Source organism: Penicillium antarcticum (assembly GCF_028974205.1).
Source record: "Penicillium antarcticum strain IBT 31339 chromosome Unknown utg000005l_segment0_segment0, whole genome shotgun sequence".
NCBI classification, from domain to species: Eukaryota; Fungi; Ascomycota; class Eurotiomycetes; order Eurotiales; family Aspergillaceae; genus Penicillium; species Penicillium antarcticum.
Window position 1 is genome coordinate 1,793,485 of NW_026695303.1, and position 20,428 is coordinate 1,813,912.

Genomic DNA, 20,428 nt, shown 5'->3' on the forward strand with positions numbered 1-20,428 from the left:
ATACCTAACGCTGGAGTTTTTATCAACGTTTCCCGTTGTATTTAATTGGATTTGTAAGACTCTCAAAGGTGCGAGATCGAAGTATGCATGATACTAACATATTATGTTCCCTAGCTCGGTATCTTCTATTTCTCTGTTATCTTCTCTGTCCTAGATTTAGGCGGGGCTGCTGGTGTCATGCTGGCTATCATGGCTGGATGCTCGTTATGCCCAATTGTCGTCATTTAGTTCGTGCCTACTTGAAACAACAATCGCCAGTGAAAATTGCATTCTGTTTCCATTCCAAAGTCTTTCCTAACATGAAAGTCCCATACACATGGTTGAGTTCCCGGCAGCGCTTTGGGCCCAAGGCGCCTCTGTTCACGACCTTGGGGCTTTATTTCTTTGTCTCATTTCATGATACTATAGATCAAGAGACCAAGCTATTGTAGATACAAATGAGGCATCCTTATTTGAATAGATATGTAGGCATGTAATCATGAGTAAATATATACGTCTTCGGACTTGAGCCGGATATAACCGGCAAGCCGATCAACCGATGACATAACGCGCCCAAGCGGCGGTGACCGCGGAACTTCCATTATCGATAAGACCCCAAGGTCTCATCCATCCTACACATCCACAATGAGCTCACCAGAGAGAGAATCTCCGAGGGAGTCAGAAGCTATCTGGCATCCTGCCCGTGAATGGCTCGAGGAAGATGAGCTGGACGCGGACTACCACCCCGCACTAGAACCGTCCGAGGATGACGAATGGGAAGATGACATGCCAAATGAGGACGATGACCTGAACCTTGGAGTCGCGGATGGTACTAATGAAATCACTATGCATTAAAGATACTAAATGGCTAATGTTTGCAATTTGCTAGACGCTCCTCATGTCAACATTGGAAACATACAAATCGAGCTTACAGCGGACGATGGCGAGGGCGGGGGACCGGGGGACCCGAATGGAGGACATACGAGAAGTATGTCATGGTGAAAATCTATACGAGCGCATAAGAGGATTTGCTAATTCATTGCAGTCCCAGCATCACGATTATTCGAGTTACTTGCGTCCAGCGGTTTACAAGACATTCTCAGTTCAAATGGATGGCCAGTCCCACTAGAGGATCAAGCGCAACTAGAGATGGAAATGGAAGAAGAGGAGGATAGCGATGAGGGCTATGTACCCATATTTCGAAACCGCCTTAGGGCAAGACGGCTCGGAGAACCCGCGAAACCTCCGCCGGTTCCAAACCCAGAGGGCGTGAAGTTAATGGGACAGGGTGATTTCGGAACCAACCAATACTACGTGGATCGACTCAAGAAGCGCAAGAGGGGTTTGTCAACAAGTTTGATATGGCGGGAAATGGGCATTGATAATCATGGGGTCCAAAAAAGAGCTGATCAATCTATATCCCAGGTAGGTGATGTGCAGAAAGAACTGACGCAGTGAACAAGGCTAATACTTTTTGTGTAATGTTTAGGGCTTGATCCCAGGCTCGGCTGCTGACAGAATTATTCACTATGATACTCGAAGTTATTCAGGCCAGTTTTCGGATGACGGTAATTTCTTTTTCTGCTGCGCACAAGACTTCAAGGTTCGAATGTACGATACGTCGAACCCATATGATTGGAAATACTACAAAACGGTTGACTATCCGTTTGGCCAATGGACGATTACCGATGCGACGCTAAGCCCCGACAACCGATTCCTTGTGTACAGTTCTATAAGAAGCCAAGCATATATGGCCTCAACAGACCCTGAGGATGACGCGGATCCCAGCGTCCTAGATTTCTCTACATTACCAGGCCAAGGGAGGCGACGGGGCTTCGGCACTTCACATTTTGGAGTATGTACTGTGCTGACGTATTTCCATACACTTCAAACTGACCATTTTTGAACAGATTTGGTCTCTTCGATTCTCTGGAGATGGACGTGAGGTTGTTGCTGGTACATCAGAAGACTCGGTCATCGTTTATGATCTGGAAACGAAACAGCCTGTGTTGAACCTGCGAGACCGACATCAACATCATGTCAACGCTGTCTGCTACGGCGATACCTCATCACCGCATATCCTGTACTCAGGATCTGACGACACTACCCTGCGGGTCTGGGATCGACGTTCAATGGGCGATGGCCGCGAAGCCGGTGCTTTCATGGGCCACACAGAAGGATTGACATACGTCGACAGCAAAGGCGATGGTCGATACGTCTTATCCAATAGCAAAGACCAAACCATGAAGCTCTGGGATTTGCGGAAGATGATGACATCCGCTGATATCGAGAAAATCGACCCAGCAGAGTATACAACCGGATTCGACTACCGGTTCGAGCCATACCCAGAGTCTTATCGCACAAATGCCAAAAGCGACTGCTCAGTCGTGACGTTCCAGGGTCACCACGTGCTCAAAACGTTGATCCGCTGTCACTTCTCCCCGCCTGGTAGCACGAATTCGCGTTATGTGTACAGCGGCAGCGAAGATGGCAAGGTATACGTGTACAATATGGATGCCACACTTGCCGGGACGATTGATGTCGGACAGGCGACACTCAACTCACGACCACGTGAGCCAGATGCGTATGCCACGGCGTATGAAATGAGCGGGGAGATGCTCTGGCGGACTTGCGTCCGAGATGCGAGCTGGCATCCCGACGCGCCAGTTCTAGCAGGTAAGAATTGATGAGAAACCTTCATTGGTAATGCACAGGCTAATCTCGATTCCGAAACAGCAACTTCTTGGAATGGCTGGGGCTTGTCGACTGGCACGTGTACCGTACATTCTTGGAATGCCGGCGCTGCGGATGACGAAGGCGATCCTCCGGTGGGCAAGAGCTATGATGGTAAGTTACGGTATATTCCCGAGTTCAATATTTACAGGGAAAACGCGGCGTCAAGGCATTCGCGGCGGCCATTGCGCAGCCGGCCTGTCCGCCGTTGGGATGTTCATGAGGAAGGGGAGGAGGACATATGGTGAGATTGGAAGGGGTGGCCACGCTTGATCATTTTGTCAGTACAGTAAAAGCAACGCGATCGCGCTTTGGTCTTGCTTAGTACATTTCGTTTTTGCATGCTCCGTACATGGTCCATTTTGTCACAGTATCCGATCTCAGAAATAATGATTTTCATGAATACAACTGTGGTTTGTAGTTCAGAATTGATAGGCATGCGTGTCTAGGCTTGAGGGCCTTTCTTAGCTAGCCGTTTGTTTGCTGGCTGTCTGTTTGCTAGCCACATGCCAGAGGACTACTTAGTCGGCTTTTCCCCCATAGAGAATCTATCATCCCTGGAGATCTTTCTCTATCAAGAATCGTGGCAATTGAGCTGTCACAGGGCAGTCCAAACCTATCTATCGTATGGTAGGGATCTCGGTACCAGTGAATAGCGTCTGACTATGTTGTCGGATATGCACGTTCCGGGATCGCATATGGAATGATGTCCAGAAACAGAGAGGATTCAAAGGGAAGCAGCATAATTTGAAAGGTGTCAATTAAGTATCAAAACAAGGACCCCTATCGGTACAAATGCGTAAACGGTGGTATCTCATGGATGGCGATCACACTATCCTCCGATCGCATCTCCAAATAAAAAGCGCCAAGCGGCAATGGTGCCACATAAATCCAAGAATATCACAAGGGGAAGTAGGCGAGACTGATATGAGACTGAGGGTCATCGGCGTGGGGAATGGTGGGCGTGGTATTTGTCGTTAATTCGCGATATGCTTCACCTTTGTAATCGGATATGGTTGAAATCCTTCGTACTGATAGCGGGAATGTGAGGCAGTTTGACGGGGTTCGATCTCATTATCGTCGTCGCCTGGCAGATGTCATTGGGAGCAGAATCGCCGTAATGATTCAAAGTGCACTGCCGCTATCGGTCAGTACATAATCCCATGAAGTTGAAAAGCGACCTTACCCTCGTCGAGACCCCTCGCCTTAATTCCGCCCAACATAATCGCCCATTCCGTCAACAAATTCCGCTAACAGGCTCCGCAGACAGCAATCCTTCATTCCAAGGGTAAAGCCAACGCAAATGCGGAAATTCCCAGCTCCTGTCAGTTTCAACGCTCCCCGCACCCCTGTGTTGTAGACCTTTGGCCTCTTCGGTCCTCGACTCGGACCGGAAAGGGTTGCACACTTATGCGCCGCCCACCAGCACCTGGTTGACAGGAATGTGAACTGCGATATGTTAATACTCAGGTCTTCGAAAGCCGCAACCGCAAGCTTATGGGCGAATAATGAAGCACGAACTCAGCTTGACGAAGTACCCAATGGCTCCCTAATGGTCAATGTCAGTCATATTGCGATCAAACGCGATCCAGGAATATTCAATGGCCCATACCATAACCAGGAATCCCATGCCAACTGCCTGGCTGATCTTGATGAATTCACGCTTATCGGCTGTCAACAAGGTCAGCAAGTATCTTGGGGTGGACGGAGGATCGACATACGCTTGGTGCAGCGGCGCACAAATTGGGAGCCCTCCCGGACAAAGTCCTTAGGGATATCAGCAAGCTCTTGGAAAGTCTCAGACATTGTGGATGAGGATTGGAAGGTGAGGAAAGAGAAAGGAGAAGTGGCCAGAAGAAGAGACCAGGTGTTCCGGGGGAGTGGCGGATTAAATAATGTCCGGCGCGCAACTAAGCTCCAACCTCCGACGTCTCCTTGCGATCAGTCTATTGAGGACGACACATGCCGTCGTCTAGATTCAGACGGACTTGCGCGGAAATTTGACACGCTATTTCTACTCGCCTCACTTTCCTAATCTTTCGTCCTTCTCCACCTCTCCTCTTCCACTTGCTCTTCCACCCTCCACATCTCTACTCTACACCTCTCTCCACGCGATTGACTGCCGCTGCCTTCTTGACAGAGCGATTGACCCGTGATTCACTGTGATTGAGTTGCAGCGGATTGCGATTGAGACCTCCCTGAGAGCGATTGGCTTTCTTCGGCTTCATCACTGACGTACCTTTTCGTTTCTCTGCGTTCTCTCAGCTCGCTCTCACCCCGTGAATCGTTGCCTGCCTGTGGCTGTTTCACTTCTCTTCAGCTCTGCTTTTCTTTCCTTTTTTTTGTATTCCGGACATAACGGAATTATCTCTGTACGTGGCTTTCGTGGCTACGCGCATCTTCTTTTCTTGAAGCAACAAAGCTTCGAATGTACGTATTGACTGGCCTTCTTTCCACATGTATCTTCCTGTGTCTTCTCGGGGGCTTCTGGCCACTGCCTTCCATCTGTTCTTTTTACGAGACCGGAGCTGAGCCCGCGCTGTTGATATGGATTCCACCCCTCCTGGTGGCCCGACTCTGACCGCGATGATTCTTCATGTTGTTTTTTCTTCTTTCCTTGCTAATTGGTGTCGTGTGTCCGCAGACGAGCATTTTCTTCATTTTGAAGACCAGCCTGTATTATCGAACATCAGATAACAGGCAAATCGAAGACATTTCTCAAGATTCAATTTGCTACGGTGATCGCTGATCTAGATCATTATGGCTAGTGAAGATGACAATTTCGATATTGACATCTACGGGGATGGCAGCGGTTCCAACGAGCCTGCTGAATTCAAGCACGAGGATTCCGACCTGGTGCTTGACGCCCCGGAGAACCTCCCTCAGGCTAACCCCCAGCCAAACCGGGCCCAGAACAATGCCCAGGCCGGCCAGGCTGACCACCCACCTGCTCAGACCCAGCCTGCTTCGGACAATGCAAACCAGGCAACCCCTCAGCAGCCCCAGCATTCTCTCTCCCCGCACCTCCTCAGGGAACCAAGCGCAAGGACTATGACGGTCGCTCGACCGACCCCGCGGCTACGAACGCTCTGCTGATCTCGGATATGAACTGGTGGACCACCGACGATGATGTCCGGGGCTGGGTGAACCGCGCTGGCGCCGAGCAGGAGCTGAAGGATGTGACTTTCAGCGAGCATAAAGTCAATGGCAAGAGCAAAGGGTAGGATTACCTCACATCAGATGAAAAGTACTTCATCTGAAACAAACCGGACTAATACCTTGGGTATAGACAAGCCTTCGTCGAGTTCAGCAACCCGCAGGCAGCCACTGCAACCAAGCACAGCATTGACAGCGACCCTGCTCTCAAGCTCCCCGTCCAATACACCAGCCCTCACTCGAACCCATTCCGCACCCTACCTAAAGATGCCCCAATGCGCAACGATCGCGGTCGTGGGGGTGGCTTTAATTCCGGAGGAGGCGGTAATTTCCACAACAACATGGGTAATAACTTCCGTGGTCGCGGCAATTACAACAATCGCGGTACGGGTGGCATGGGCAACAACTTCAACAACCGTGGCGGTGGTTTCGGAAACCCCATGAACAACTTCGGCACCAACATGATGGGTCCTGGCAATTTCCCGACTGGCCCTATGGGCATGCAAGGATATGGCTACAACAACCGCGGTGGCAGCATGATGGGCAACGCCATGCGCGGCGGAGCAGGTGCGATGCGTGGTGGCCGCGGAGGAAACATGGGCGGCCCCGGTATGATGGGGATGGGTGGGATGAACCCGATGGGTGGGATGCCGATGAATCCTATGGGAGGCATGAACCCCATGATGGGCAGCATGGCTGGGAACATGGGAATGCAGGGCGGTAAGTCGCCGTACTTCACTCGAACGATTCGATATTTGGATACTAATCTCTTTCTATCTGGCAGGCCAGGGCTTCCAGGGTCCCAACCCCGGATTCAATCCGGGCAATGCCTATTTTAACCACAATACCCACAACAACAATCCCATGAACTCCAACAACAACCCAAACAATCAGAACAACCCGAGCAACCCGAGCAACACCAACAATAACAGCCAGGGTGGCAACAGCAACCAGGGCGGCGCCTCCGAAGGCTCCTGGAACCCTCATGGCAACAAGCGAAGCCGCCAGGACTAGAGCAACCATGATCAAGCTGCATGCTCTATGGCACCTTTTCCAGGCATGGGCCACACACTGGTGCTATCGGGGCTGTGGGATGTTCCGGGCAACTTTGAACCACATTTTATCTGATTTTTCTTTTCAAGTTTTGAACCCATGAGACGGGACGGGAACTGGGCGCTGGTTTTTTTATGGGGCTTGGTTCTGTCTATCTATCTTTTCGTTTACATGGTGTATCAGGAACAATCTAGGGGCTTTTTTTCCTTGCACTTTATTTTCTTTTTGAGTTTTTGTATGTGTACAGCGCTATTAACTAAGCGGGAACTCGATTTCAAGTAACGAGAATATAGCGTAGTTCATGTTATCCTGACAATTTGTATGCGTCCAGCCGCTATTAAGTGAACGGAAAGTGTGAGCTATCGGAAATAAATGTAGTAGCAGCACTTAAGTTGATCCTGACAGTTTGTATGCGTACCTTGCTATTGACTAAGCCGGAAGTGCGAATTTGGACCAAAGAGCTACAATAGTAGCTTAATACTGAAGATTTGTATACGTATACCGCGATAAAATGAGCCCAAAGTGCGATTTGTTAATTATACTGCTAGCCCTTCGGTTTTGCTTTCGTTCGTTTCTTCCTCTGACCCTTCTTTTGTCCCTTCTGTTGTCCCTACTCTTGTCCCTTCTTCTCCCCTGTATAAATCGTGCTGTACAGTTTCTCAAAATTGGTTCCAACACTACACTCTAAACATGTCTTTTCTTGCTTCCCTACCACGGCTTTGGCGTTGATTAACAATTAATCTGACCACGTTGGAGTGACATCCACTGTTGCTTGCTGTGTGCTCCCTATGGTATATTGTATTATTTAGTCAACTTACGCAATGTCGAACAAGAATGCAATGAAATTCTACGATTTTACCAGAAGGAGGTGGCGCGACCTAATACCCTATATTGTCTTCTCATTTTCATGCTATTTCCTATAAATCGTCTGAAGGTCCCTCGAGGTCTTGGCAATATAGCTGACAGCCATGAAGATGACCCCTCTTACGGGGGTCACGAGAAGTAGGCCATCCACACGAAGCTCAGCATTGACTGTAGCATTAGACCTAGTGATTGATCCCTCATCATTCGGATTGAAATAATCCCAAAGATACCGAGCTACCTAACCGACTGCGAGATGTTGGATGTAATATCAGTCATGCGCTCATTAGTGAATGGCATATCTTTCACTAATGATCAACAGGGAAATATAACCAATTATTCTATGAACATATAGGGCCATATTTCATACGGGCAGCGCGCTTTCAAGTAAGCGGCGTTTGTGCTCCTAATCATATAAAGGGCTGATATTTTCCGACAACCAGATTCCCAGCAGCGCAGGACCCATCGGATCAGTAAGTTCGGGCATATACAACCACCTACAGATCGATCAATGACAAAAAACCACCCTCTGCTACCCTATTATAGGGCTGTTGCTCACATCAGTGTTCAAATGTTGGCGCTGTGAGCAAAAATTGCACGGAGATTTGCTAAATTAGCGCCCAAACCAACACTTGAACCTCTACTTCATGTAATTGAAGGATTGATACAGTTCCTAATGTCAAGTCAATTGAATGCTAAAGATGCACTTGATATGCTGGAGAGCTCCGAAGAAGAGTAGACGAGCAATAGCTTTGCTATATAGTAAAATCAATGATTTCAAAATATAGTCTTTCTTTGTCTTTCCTGGGATTTTATACATGACTCTACATCAGCTACTGAGTCGGCTATTTTATGGGTAAAGACCTTCTTTCTGGTCTCAAATATTAATACTCTCCCTCTAATTTAACAATAGGTAAAGCAGAAGGCCAGCTTCAACAATATAACGCGGATCTACAATATTCCGATCCGAATCAAGGGCCTTAGGTGCCACTTGAGGCTCAAAGAATACAACATGATTGGCTGCATAGTAAACCTGATTGCTTCACTGCGGGAAGACCTTTGATACTTACGCAGCTCCTTCATAATGCAAATCGACCGAGTCTTTTTGAAGATCCGAATTAACCCCCCTTCCCGTACAAATTTCAGCGAACGGACATTTCACAATAGTGCAAAGGACCTGAAGCCGTACCTTTGTTGAGGCTATGCACGCTTTGCATTAATACCCCTGCATTCAATACCAGGACGATACATAGCCTCAACAGATACGGTCTGGTACGATAACGTCCCGCACCAACCTTAAAAAGTAAGTCTATGCATGCTTAATACCAAATTTTCATAATAGGGTATACAAGGCTGAAGAACAACCCCTGCAAATACGTAGCAAGGCAGTGCAGCCAGGGTGAGGCAGATCAAGGTTACACTATACGCATGGGGCCTGCAGTGGCAGTGTATTTGCCCAGTGAGCCGCATACTGCTTTCTTGGTCTAGAATTAAGGCTGAGCAAGGCAAACAGGGCGCAGTGTAAATGACATTCAGTGTGGGTCCAATCTTGTGTGCAGTTCATGAAATGTAATGTGTGCAGTATGCCTCCCATAACGCATGATATGTATGATTTCGTGGATTTTTAATTTCGTTCGCGCTGTCTGTATACAGACCCGTACATTATGTATAGGTTCTTGATTTTCCTATGTTGTTGATGTCAGTAAGACACGTTTGGAAGATAAGCAGGCAGGGGACATACTTACCTGACCATTTTGATGCCGTGGTAAGTAACAAACCCAGAATAGGTACAGTAAGTGATTTCATATTTAGTACCATGAGAAAATGTCACAAAAGTATCGGAAACAGGAAAAGATATTAGAGCTTGAGGGCATAACACATCAAATTCGTTGGTGAACGCAGCCATGATAGAGTGGTCATAGCACCTCGAAAATGGATTAATCCCACGACGCCACATCCGAGCTGGCATAGCATATCTCCATGCTAAACGGCCTGAGGCTGGATAGAGCGGGGATGTTGAAAAGTGAGAAAATGTCGTAATGTTATAGCTCGATCCTGAGCGCAGTAAAATGACGTGACAGGAACCAAACCCATGACATGAGAGAGATGGGGTATCAGAAGTAGGAGGGGTGGAAGCGAGAATAAAAGGGGGATGGAGAGATTATCTCAACTCCAAGAATGTATGGATCCCATGGTGCTACATCGAAGTTGACAAGCCGCAAATGGGAAACAAATAGTCGATGGGGTAGGAAAGACAAGAAAAAAGTCGTGATACCCATGTAACAATGAGCGATTGGCGGCGCAGCGAGACGAAGACTTCACCCAGATGACCAAGCGCAGACACCCGTCTGGTTCAGGGTTTACCAAGTCATCCTGAAGTTGGAAATGAACTCGTGCATGATATAGAGAGAGACAAAGTCCAATATCCATGCCGGGTCGGAGTAGAATATGTCTGAGCGCATGTTGGTATTCATGCCGCTGGCCCACTGAGATAAGTTGCCAATGATCCGGCCAACATCAAGACTGGAACACCATTCTTGCACGTCTTCTCCCCACTGTATCAGCGTCACAGTCTCAGAGTCAGAAGCTGAGGCAGGAGAATCTTCATGGGCGGAGTCGGTATCAGAGCCAGCTTCGTAGCCATCATTGGACGCGGTCCGAGGCTGGATAGACAATCTTCTCATTGTCTTCTTTGATCTGATCTCAGCAACTTTCGAACGAATTCGGAAGAGTTTCACAAAGACCTGAACCCGAGTGCGAAGGGAACGGCTGACTTGTGGGTCATCTGGTGACATTTTGAATGTCATTTCGACACGCTCGAGGGGAGAAAGTTTGGCACCAGCATGGGCTTGATACTGCACAAGTGGAAGCCTGGCACATGGGCAATTGCATTGCGATATAAGTTCAGGGCTCTTGCGAGCAGCTGGTGGCTCCTTAGTCTTTGGCACGATATCTGACAACGAGGTAGGAAGAGGAGCAAATGGGGCTTCTGAGGTGTATGATTCATGTTGAACCTTGGAAAGCGGACCAATGAATGAGTCAAGCCCAATCATTCGAAGCAATTTGGAATCACACTCGAAAATGTATGGCTCTTTGACTTCGCTGCCAGGATCTCGTAGCAGTGTGTGTTGTGGGACAATCATTGCCGCTCCAATAAACGGGCTTTGAGATTGAGAGCCGCCGTCAAAGCTGTCTAACTCACTTGGGAAGGATTGCATTTGTGTCTGCGTTCCAGGATTTTGCATATTGGTATCAAAAGGGTACGGCATGAATTGCGCTTCATGGCCTTGTCCAAAGTTTGGAAAAGATAAGTCTGAGTTGTAGTTGTAGTAGTTCTGGTCCAGCTCAATGACTGTACATGATTGACCTTGGATATTATGGCTCGGTACTGGCGAAGGGGCAGGAACCGGGATACATCCTGCTGAGTCTCCAGAGCACTTGTGACAGCCACGGATAGGTTCCACAAGGTAGCAGCATTGCGTACACTTGGCGAGATCATGGTCACACCGTTTGCATTTTCTTGGGCTGGATGAATCATGATTCATTGGTTGTTTATCTTTGCGCTTACGCTTTGTGGATTGATCTGCTTGCGATGATCCTGGGCTCTGAAAATATGGAGACCCATTGGATGGTCGAATCAGGTCCGCTGAGAAGGGTCTTCCTGGGTTGAATGGAGCAGCAGAGGGGTTCTCAGTGAAAGGATTGCCCTCGTAGTGACTCTCATCGCTTAGCTGGTCACGCCGGACCGAGTGTGACTGACGAGTGCTATCATGAGGCCACATGGAATTTCCAGGGTATGAGGTAGGGTGGAGATAATTTCCAGATTGAGGTTGTTGTCGGAGGTAGTTGCTGGGTCCAGCTGCAGAACTATGGCTAGGCCCATTCGCATTTCCGCCGTTCCTATTGCCATCTGAATCGCGACGATTCGAATCACCACTAGTTGAAGGACCGGCGGAGCCATGACGCACGATACTGTGCCCCTTGAAGTGCTTCCAGAAAGCATCCCACGAGGACATCTTCTCGTGACAAACGGGGCATTGTGAGGGGAATGGGAAATTGACTGGAGTTAAGGGTGTATCAGCTGGTTTCCCATAGTGTCCGTGAGACTGTTGATAGTGAGTTTGTGCTCGGTCTCGTCGACGAGATATTTTCTTGCAGTCCGGGTCTGGGCAGGGGTATCCGCATTGCCCGATTCCATGAAGAGCGAGGTGACGCTTGAATGATCCAAATGCGAAGCCTTGCTTAGACAACCCTGGCTTAGGCTGACACAGTGGGCACTTGTGTCTGTCTGGAGTTCTGGAAGGCGTAGTAGAAGGGGGAGGTGGCGGCATGATTTTAGTTTCGAAGAAGTTCTTGATAACATCAAGGCCTTCCAGCCCCAGGGAGATTTGATCAAGGTTGTATGCGCTGCCCAGGACCTGGTTCAAAGAAATTACCACCTGATGCACGGCATGTTGAAGTGGCTGTGGTACTAGTGGCATGGATTCAACAGAATCGGGCATACCCAGCATTTGCCGGGGAACAGGCTGCTGGGCAGGCAAAAAGGAATCCAAAGGCTGACCAAGGTTGGTCTCGGCTCCGATGCCCAAATCATCATCCAGGTCTTGTGGTGGGATATCTCCTTCCAACGGATTATATTTTATGTCGATTCCCTCCAACACGCCATGATCCGGCTCCGGAGCAATGGGGACATAATTAGGATGTGTGTTGATCCAAGTGTCTTCGATGCTCGTCCGGCTCGTTGTTCCCCTGGAGTTGACACCTGACTCAGCGAAATACGGGACATAATCCTATCCAAAGTCAGTCATTTGTAGCTTCCTGCTTTCTACCGGGACTTACTTGGGGATTGGGTCGGTAGAATTCTTCGGACGACGTCAAAGACCCCGGACGAGGTGGCAATAGACTACGAGACGATATCGGCCGCGCAGTCATTTCAGACATTTCCATATGTTCGTACTCCTCATCGCTGTAGGAGGGACACATGTTAAACGTGTTATAGTAAAGAGAGACTAATATAAGACCAGGCTTTAGGTCTTGAGGCCTGAGGTCGGGATGACGGGGATTCACACGCCTAATAAATATCCAAAGGGTAGGGGGGCTCAGCACTGGTCCACCGGTATTTTTTACCCGGGCAATGGGTGAAATGATTACAAAACGATCAGCAAAATAATAAATCAGATATAAATTAAAAATTATCGGGACTGGCTATCCGAAGGGGTCATTTTCAGACGGTGTGTCTTGACGTGAGAAGAAGAGGATAGACGGGCAAAAATACAGATTTGCCTGTAAGGCTGGTACAAGAAAATGATTTTCTGGGAATTATCGCGAGGCAACTGGGTACAAGTAAGGCATCCAATCAAATCCCCTCTAATCTCTATTAGTAAACAAGCCTGTCAGTAGGCGCTTGTTCTGCCAGTCGTTCTAGTCCTGTTTTCTTACTTGCTAAAAGACAATAATACTGCCATCGTGACGGAATATAGCAGTTGAGGTATGGAGTGGAGGCAGTGCATTTCATGGGGAAATATGAATTGTAATGAAATGAACGAATGATATGATGCGAAATACCCACTCCATGCACCAATGCGGTTAAGCAGAGCGGATGAGCCCGCCCAAAAAGTAAAAAGGCTAAAAGAATAGATATTGAAAAAAAAGTACAGAATTTTGACAGGACACTGGTAGGGTTTGATAGCGGTGAGCTGTTTATATTAATGTAATTAAAAATATCAATAAAAAAAGCCATTTCGATATAGTATCCACTGTGATCTGAGATCTAGTACATGTATTATTGTGTTGGACAACAATCTTTCGCATTAGGTGATCAAGGTTTGAAAAGACACCGGAATAACCAGCCTAATTCAAGTACTGCTTCTTCTAGCTGATGGAATGTTGGATCATTTCCAGTCAGGCGATTGAGGAATCCAGGGCATCGGGTTGACCTCGAAGGTTCATGCTGTATGATCGGGTCTCACATCAATCAACCACGTTGCATAAATGATCCACACAACAAGCTCGACAAACCGGCAACAGGATTGTTTTGATACTAGTCAATAATTTGTACCCAAGGGCGATCAAAGTACAGTATATGCAATGTCGGTCCAACGCACAGGCCTTGACATGTACTTCCGGCGCGCAGGAGAAAAAGAAGAGTCGCAGGGAGGCGGTCATCGGAATTAGAAGGAAGCACATGATATTTGAGAAAAGATCAAGGCGAATCATGAGGTACTTCATAGCAGTGGAAGAAGGGAAAGGCCAAACTTTCGGGGCGCAGAGGCGGGGAACCGAACATTAAATGCCATGGCACACATGATCCGGGACTTCACTTTCAAACATCCCGGCGAATGAAGCGAAGATTCCAGGTAATAGTTTTAGTAATTGATTAACTCAAGGAACCTCAGGGACGTGAAAAGTTTTCACCATCAGGTCCAGCTAGTAGGGGTTCTGCCAAGGATCACTGCACGGCGCTTCAGGATAAATCAACCGTGTGCTGTGTATGGCGCTGGTGGCTGGAAAAAAAAAAGTAGAATGAAGTTCCGGGTTTCGACCTTTGTAACTGCACGGGGTGTTCTTATCTTTCAAAAGCCAATCATCTTCGCAGTACTTTCTGCTATTCTCCGACATCCCCGGGCAAGTGGTGATAGTCGCCACTGGACTTAATCAATCTGTGCTTTGCCCCCCATGATTTTGCCCGACACGGGTACACATTTGGGAAACATGGGTTGGCCGCTTGTAGAGAGTCCTGACTGATTGCATCAGGGGACGCGTGGAACGAACGGTCAAATCCGGGTATATGTGACACTCATTTGGATACCAGTGACTATGAGTGGATCCTAGTTGAGAGGAAAAAAGAAATGGAAATATAAATAAATAAAAATAAACATAACGAAAAAGAAATCGAGCTCAGGTCAAGAGAACCCAAAGCGGAGACAACGACTGTTTGGTAAGGGGCGGGTCAGCCGAATCTCAACCATGGGTCTACAAACTCTCGAGTGTGAAACTGTGCATTGACGGGGACAGACCTCCAAAGGGGCGAGAAATGGTTGCGGTCGGCAATTGACGTAGTACGCTAAGTTGAGGTCCAAGGTGCATCCTTGATGAAGTCTGGAGTAAGAACAAAGACAAGAAATAGAAGCTCACTCCCAAAAGTACAAATGTCATTTCTCTGTCGGACGTCCTACCGTAAGACTAAAGATGCTCCCGTATATGTCCGTCCAAGCAAAAAGATATAATCAAAATTCAGCAAAGAAAATGAAAATTAAAAAAATGAAATGAAAATGAAAATGAAAAAATAAGGAAATAAAGAAATAAAGAAATAAGGAAATAAGGAAATAAGGAAAAACACGCCAAATGACGATCCATCCAGGGTCTACCCTCTCCCAAGTGTCAGCCCTGTCCGGTACGAATTCCAAAACCAAGAGGTAAAGTCAAAGCCCATTCGCCCCCGAGCTCCCCCCCCCCCCCCCCCAGACCCATAATAAAAACATCTTAATATACTGAGCATAATGCAATTTCAATGCACCCCCATAACCAAGCAAAGCCTATCCACGGCTTTTGTGCTGGAACGTGGAGGGCTTGGCCGAAGACCACGGATCTGCCGAAGGAGAAGATTGAGACCATCGATCGAGCATGTAGGATCCATTCCCTTTCTTGGCCTCGGTGGATGATGACGTCTGGTAGCCATTGTTGGTGCTTGATTTGCTTTTTCCGGGTGTGCTGGAGGCGTTGCCAACGGGGTAGTCAGACCAGGAGGATCTGGGAGAGGAGAAAAAAGTCAGAAGAAAAAGTCTGATAAGACCAGGAAACAATCGGATGTTTGGTATAGTAATTAGGATGACAGCTTGTTGGAGAGCTGCTATCCAAAGAGTGGGAGTGGAGCGGATATTCAGGACGGTTATTGCCGGTATATTGACACGAGGATGCATACCGTTTACTCATCTTAGCGTTGATCAAATTCGGGTTTCGGTGAGCCCGAGCCCAAGTAGTAAGGAGGAAATGGAGGAGCTGTAGCTAATGAAGCTAAGTAGGTTCTCAATGATAGCGTTGCAGGCACTAGATCGACGATTGTGCAGGGGGGCTGCAGAATTGGGCAGGGTATGATCTTAAAACTTGAGAGATGTGAGCAGGATGTAATGGGAGAAGAGGAGGAGATACAGATTATAAGTAACAGGCACACTGTCACGACTTGCTGCCTGCGAAGCCCGGGTTAAAACATCGCGACACCCAGTTGGGGCTTGGAGAATGGAAATGGAAGCTGGCCAAGAGGCGAGGTGAAGGGCGCTAATTGCAGATCCCAAGGTTGGCAGTAGGCCCTGGATCTGATCCCGGCACCCGTCGTAGATGTAGTGATTTGTGAGAAGAATTCCGAAGAATCAGTGTGCTCTTGATCCAAGCGTTGTTGTGGAAAGCCAACATTTCGTCTTCTACCAAGCATATATGAAGAGAGGCTACTCCGTAATAGGGCTGTGGAATTACAGCCACCGGGCTATTGCCCAAATATCCAGAGGGCCTACAAACCCATTCAGAGCCCAATATGCCTGTGAGCCCGGTTTTTTTTTTTTTTTTTTTTTAACGCCTTTATTTTCTGACTAGATACAGTCATTGGTCATTTGGTCATCTGTTCTTTAACAGACGGCCGACATCGGGAGCATAAGCAATCAACACAAACAAGTCGACGCAAGTAAAGTCGTTGAATGAACAAAGTGTACACATAGACGTCGTAAAATTAGCGAGATATGGCTTCTTGGAGTCCCAGTCCCCTGTCGATCCAGATTGAAGTGCCAATGCTCGGAGAGATTACGTGCGTTATACATGTACATGTACGCAGTGGCCGCCGATCATCCACTTCATTTACCGACTTTACGGGGTGATCTCCGAACCCTCGGAGACAGCCCAAAGTAATGATGAAACACGAGTCAATAACTAGGAAAACTCGCACTCGAATGTAAACCAAACTCGAAAAGACCCCTGACAGGGTAATTACAACCCCCCCCCCCCCCCCCCCCGACCCCGCTAAGCCTGGTGGGATCGTCATCGCAGGTGATCGCCGAGGAGAGGCTGAGTACTATTTCATGCCAAAAACGAGCCCTGCATGATTCCAGAGCCTTCTCGTCGCACACCAAAGCGGGTGTTTCTGCTGTGTATGATCACGCCCGGGAATTGCCCAAATTCTCCTTCTTTTGCCAGATTACCACGGTCTTCAAATCATATCGCAGACTTGGCTCTTTGGTGCCTAGAGGAACGGGCACCCGGAGAGTCGGGAAATAAGGGAATATGCGGTGAAGAGGGCAGCCTGGCAAGACAAGTCACGCTCACGAAGGGTAGGTAGCTCGAACCCAGCGATCTAGGCACCTGTGGGCTGGGTCTCCACCAAGCTAGTTTGGTGGAGATTAATCTAAAATTCATAGATCATCGTCAAGGAGACTAGATTTGGGGAACCGATCGTGTTAGGGGAGCAACAAGAGTTCCAGGATCTAGATTGTGTCTAGATTCAGGCAGCCCCATGCAAGTAGCAAATATTACTATATCATAACGTGTGTGACAACCCCTAGCCACAGGTCAAAGTCACTTTTGACGCCACCACGTTGGAGGGTGATCTATAAGTCTAGGCCCGTCAGGGAGATTCAATCGTGTGTGGGAGGCTGTCGGGGATTAGTTGCGCAAGGGGGAGGGGGAGGAATGGAGGGGTTCGAGGATCATCGTTGCTTTTTCTCTGGCAAGCTATGACTTATCGAAAGTAAGGCACTGTGGCTGATATTGAACTGTTCAGCGGGTTCTCGGTTCCAGAGCTTGGCAGCCCCCGGGATGGTTACCCCTGATCCTTGCATTTTGAGTATCAGGTACCAGGTATTAGGCGTCCAGCTAATTTCTCCAACCAAGTCCCCAGCCAAATCCCAAAGAGGAAATGAATGTGGCGGTGAATACACTAGCCACACCAGGAACGACATTTGACGTTTGACCAGACTAAAGCAAATACGAGGTCTGCACAATATGCCTCAGTCATGCGTGCCATATGAAACAAAGGGGTTGGATCGTGGATTCTAGAATATTTCCTGGGTTGGGTTAATTGGCTTCATTACGCCCACAACGCCCCAGGTTCGCCCGTCTTCTACGCTAATGCATGAATTATAACCAATCATTTCGAAGACCTACTCTAGAACCCCTTGTCCGACCACAGGAACGTTCATGTACATTGCCCCAAAGGGGACGGGCCAAATGCTTGCTGCAGGTTGATGCAGAACTTGAAACGTCGTCTACGCAATCTGGGAACTCGAGCCTCTGCTTACCTGCTTACCTGGAATAAAGATATCTCACCGCTCGGTAACATGAGGGGTTGGTCGAAGGCAATCCAATCACCGCCCAAGGCAGGGATATGACAAAACACGAGAAGTATATCCGCCGTTAGCGAAATAGTCAAAAGTCGGTGATGATAATGATATGTGCTAGGCTCAGCTGCACAGGTGACCATTCTCGTTTACTCGCCGTATAGTACGGCCGAGGGGTGGGGTGGGCTTGAAGGGTCCTTGTCGCCTGGTCATAGGGGCGTAGCTGCCTAATATGGCGATAGTGCCATGATGCCTGAGTATAGGAAACTAACGACGGCAGGGTCTCATGGAGTACTAGGGCTATGAATTCCTTTTCGGTCTGAAGTCGCCGAAAGCTCTAACCTTGTCTTCACGTGGATATTGCGCTGTGCAACGAGGCAGTGCATGGATGGTGCTGCGTTTGCCTGAATGCTTCTGCAAGGCATCCCATACCGCATGCATGGCCCTGGCAGTGAGGTATAAGTGAATTAGATGTATAGCATCATCTATGTCATCTATGTCATAGATTTTTTTTGTCTTTCCTTTCTTTTTTTTCATTTGCTTTGCCACGCTGTAAACATTGCAAAATATCGTATTGTACACAAGTGGAGTGATGTGGGAGGTGAAGATGTGGGAGGTGAACCCGGGGGTTCGACCTGGAATCACCAATCCCTGAAGAGCCAATTAATAACAGGGGCGCAGTAAAGACGCCAATCACTGAGAGAAAAAAAAAAGAGTAAATCCGTATACGCCGTGGACATGTAATGCAAATGACCGTTGCCCTTCTATACACAATTAAGAAAGCAGCCAATAATTTTTCGTCCGGATCTCTCGGGGAGCGGTGAGGAGTGCGCGCGAGAAGCTAAGTATTATACAGAGGCGCGATATATGGGAAGCAATGCACTGAGAGTAGAGTCGAGTCACCATGCGACTGGTTAGGAGGTGTGGGTGTCGGTGAGGGTGTCGCGAATCGCGATAGATTATGATGTTGTGCCAAACATACGCACAATGACTTCGTACCTATCAGAACAGTCAGTATATTGCATCCACCATTTGAATCAAATTTTGGTAGCAACTCACATTCCAAACATGATTGCAGCCGAAGGCACAACACGTAGCAGATGTGGTGTCAGGCCGCCGTACATGGCGACCATTCCTTCTTCCTTCCAGACGGTCTTAAAGCACTGGACCAGGCCGGTATACTTCATTTCAACCCGACCATTTCCAACTGAGACGGTCGGTGCCTGACGGAGGCGTGTGCGAACGACCTCGTGCGGGTAGGTGATGGCAGCGGCCACCAGCTTCGCCATACCAGCCGCGGTGATACGTCCACCCCACAGCTCCGCGGAATCCCACGAGGTGTACTCGTAGGCCGGGTCGGACTTCTTGAGTGAATCACGGCGAGCAAGATACATCTTCATCTGCTCGTACATAACCCACTGGAGAGAGGATTCTGTCACACCGAGATACGAGGCGGACAGACCGCGGTAGAGGCCGCGAATACCCTCATGGCGCACAGTCTGCTTGACGCAGTCGTAGCTGTTCCGGTACTGGCGACTCTTGCCATGCTCCGCATTGGACTTATCCAGTTGCAGGCGTGTCTTAACCAACCAGATGGGGTTGGTTGCTGTCCCTGTCGCGATACCGGCAACTGCCGCTGCGGCCAGATGGATACCCATAGGGGTTTGTTCGACATTTTGATAACCGAAGTAATCACTCAGAACTCGCTTGCCATTTCCGTACATGTAGAAGTTGATCGCGCGTGCCGGCACGACACCGATCAGGTTCGGTCCCAGTCCTTTGAACAGCGCGCGCCAGCCTTCGTGGACGTGTATTGAGCGGAGGATCTGGAAAGTTTCGCTGAAATGCATGCCGGCGGTCCGAGTCATAGAGACTAGAGCGTTGGATGTCGGCGGTGGAGGAGGGTGCGAGGCCCGTAGGGCCTGCAGCTGCGACTGGTAGAAATCGGATTGGAGGCGCGTCTTTAGAACATCGAGCGGCGAGGTGAGGGTCGCAGAAGTCATTCCTCCTAGACTATAAGCTAAATTAGCATTGATTCTTCATTTCAATGCCTCAACCCGGATCCTCTCCAGGTTCCAAACATACCCGCCAGCAACGAAATGTGCAAGTGGCTTCGCCTGGGGTTTCTCATCGGGAGCCGGTGGTGTCCGGTTTGGGATAACATCGCCTAGTTCTCGTGATTGCGGAACGACATTTTTATTCATTTGTGACACATTTTCCAGTTGCGCCGGCGCAGAGCTGGAAGCTGGCGTGGAGAAAGTCATCGGGTCCGGAGATGGAGACCGTCAAGGTAGAGAGACACGCCGAAGCAGGAAACAGAATAAAGA

At 48.5% G+C, this 20,428-nt stretch overlaps 6 protein-coding genes across 6 annotated transcripts; 2 read left to right on the forward strand and 4 right to left on the reverse strand.

Annotated features, from left to right (window-relative positions):
* Positions 1-624: 624 nt before the first annotated feature.
* On the forward strand, positions 625-2,960 carry N7508_005320 (WD40 repeat domain-containing protein; the record flags this gene model as incomplete). The annotated part of the gene is made up of 6 exons (XM_058463386.1): positions 625-808; positions 869-967; positions 1,025-1,404; positions 1,469-1,834; positions 1,890-2,655; positions 2,716-2,960. 6 exons carry the CDS (start codon positions 625-627, stop codon positions 2,958-2,960), a joined length of 2,040 nt encoding a protein of 679 aa, XP_058319864.1.
* A 1,160-nt stretch (positions 2,961-4,120) lies between these two features.
* N7508_005321 (translocon subunit SSS1) lies at positions 4,121-4,518 on the reverse strand (the record flags this gene model as incomplete). The annotated part of the gene is made up of 4 exons (XM_058463387.1): positions 4,121-4,161; positions 4,234-4,261; positions 4,325-4,383; positions 4,434-4,518. The coding sequence occupies 4 exons, from the start codon at positions 4,516-4,518 to the stop codon at positions 4,121-4,123; spliced, it is 213 nt and encodes a 70-aa protein (XP_058319865.1).
* Positions 4,519-5,472: 954 nt separating this feature from the next.
* Positions 5,473-6,882, forward strand: N7508_005322 (uncharacterized protein; the record flags this gene model as incomplete). The annotated part of the gene is made up of 4 exons (XM_058463388.1): positions 5,473-5,641; positions 5,698-5,932; positions 6,002-6,588; positions 6,653-6,882. 4 exons carry the CDS (start codon positions 5,473-5,475, stop codon positions 6,880-6,882), a joined length of 1,221 nt encoding a protein of 406 aa, XP_058319866.1.
* Positions 6,883-10,142: 3,260 nt separating this feature from the next.
* N7508_005323 (uncharacterized protein) lies at positions 10,143-12,765 on the reverse strand (the record flags this gene model as incomplete). The annotated part of the gene is made up of 2 exons (XM_058463389.1): positions 10,143-12,572; positions 12,622-12,765. 2 exons carry the CDS (start codon positions 12,763-12,765, stop codon positions 10,143-10,145), a joined length of 2,574 nt encoding a protein of 857 aa, XP_058319867.1.
* Positions 12,766-15,317: 2,552 nt separating this feature from the next.
* On the reverse strand, positions 15,318-15,714 carry N7508_005324 (uncharacterized protein; the record flags this gene model as incomplete). Its single annotated transcript, XM_058463390.1, has 2 exons — positions 15,318-15,531; positions 15,704-15,714. The coding sequence occupies 2 exons, from the start codon at positions 15,712-15,714 to the stop codon at positions 15,318-15,320; spliced, it is 225 nt and encodes a 74-aa protein (XP_058319868.1).
* A 3,346-nt stretch (positions 15,715-19,060) lies between these two features.
* Positions 19,061-20,365, reverse strand: N7508_005325 (putative mitochondrial carrier protein (Rim2); the record flags this gene model as incomplete). Its single annotated transcript, XM_058463391.1, has 3 exons — positions 19,061-19,100; positions 19,161-20,114; positions 20,187-20,365. 3 exons carry the CDS (start codon positions 20,363-20,365, stop codon positions 19,061-19,063), a joined length of 1,173 nt encoding a protein of 390 aa, XP_058319869.1.
* Between the last annotated feature and the right edge of the window lie 63 nt (positions 20,366-20,428).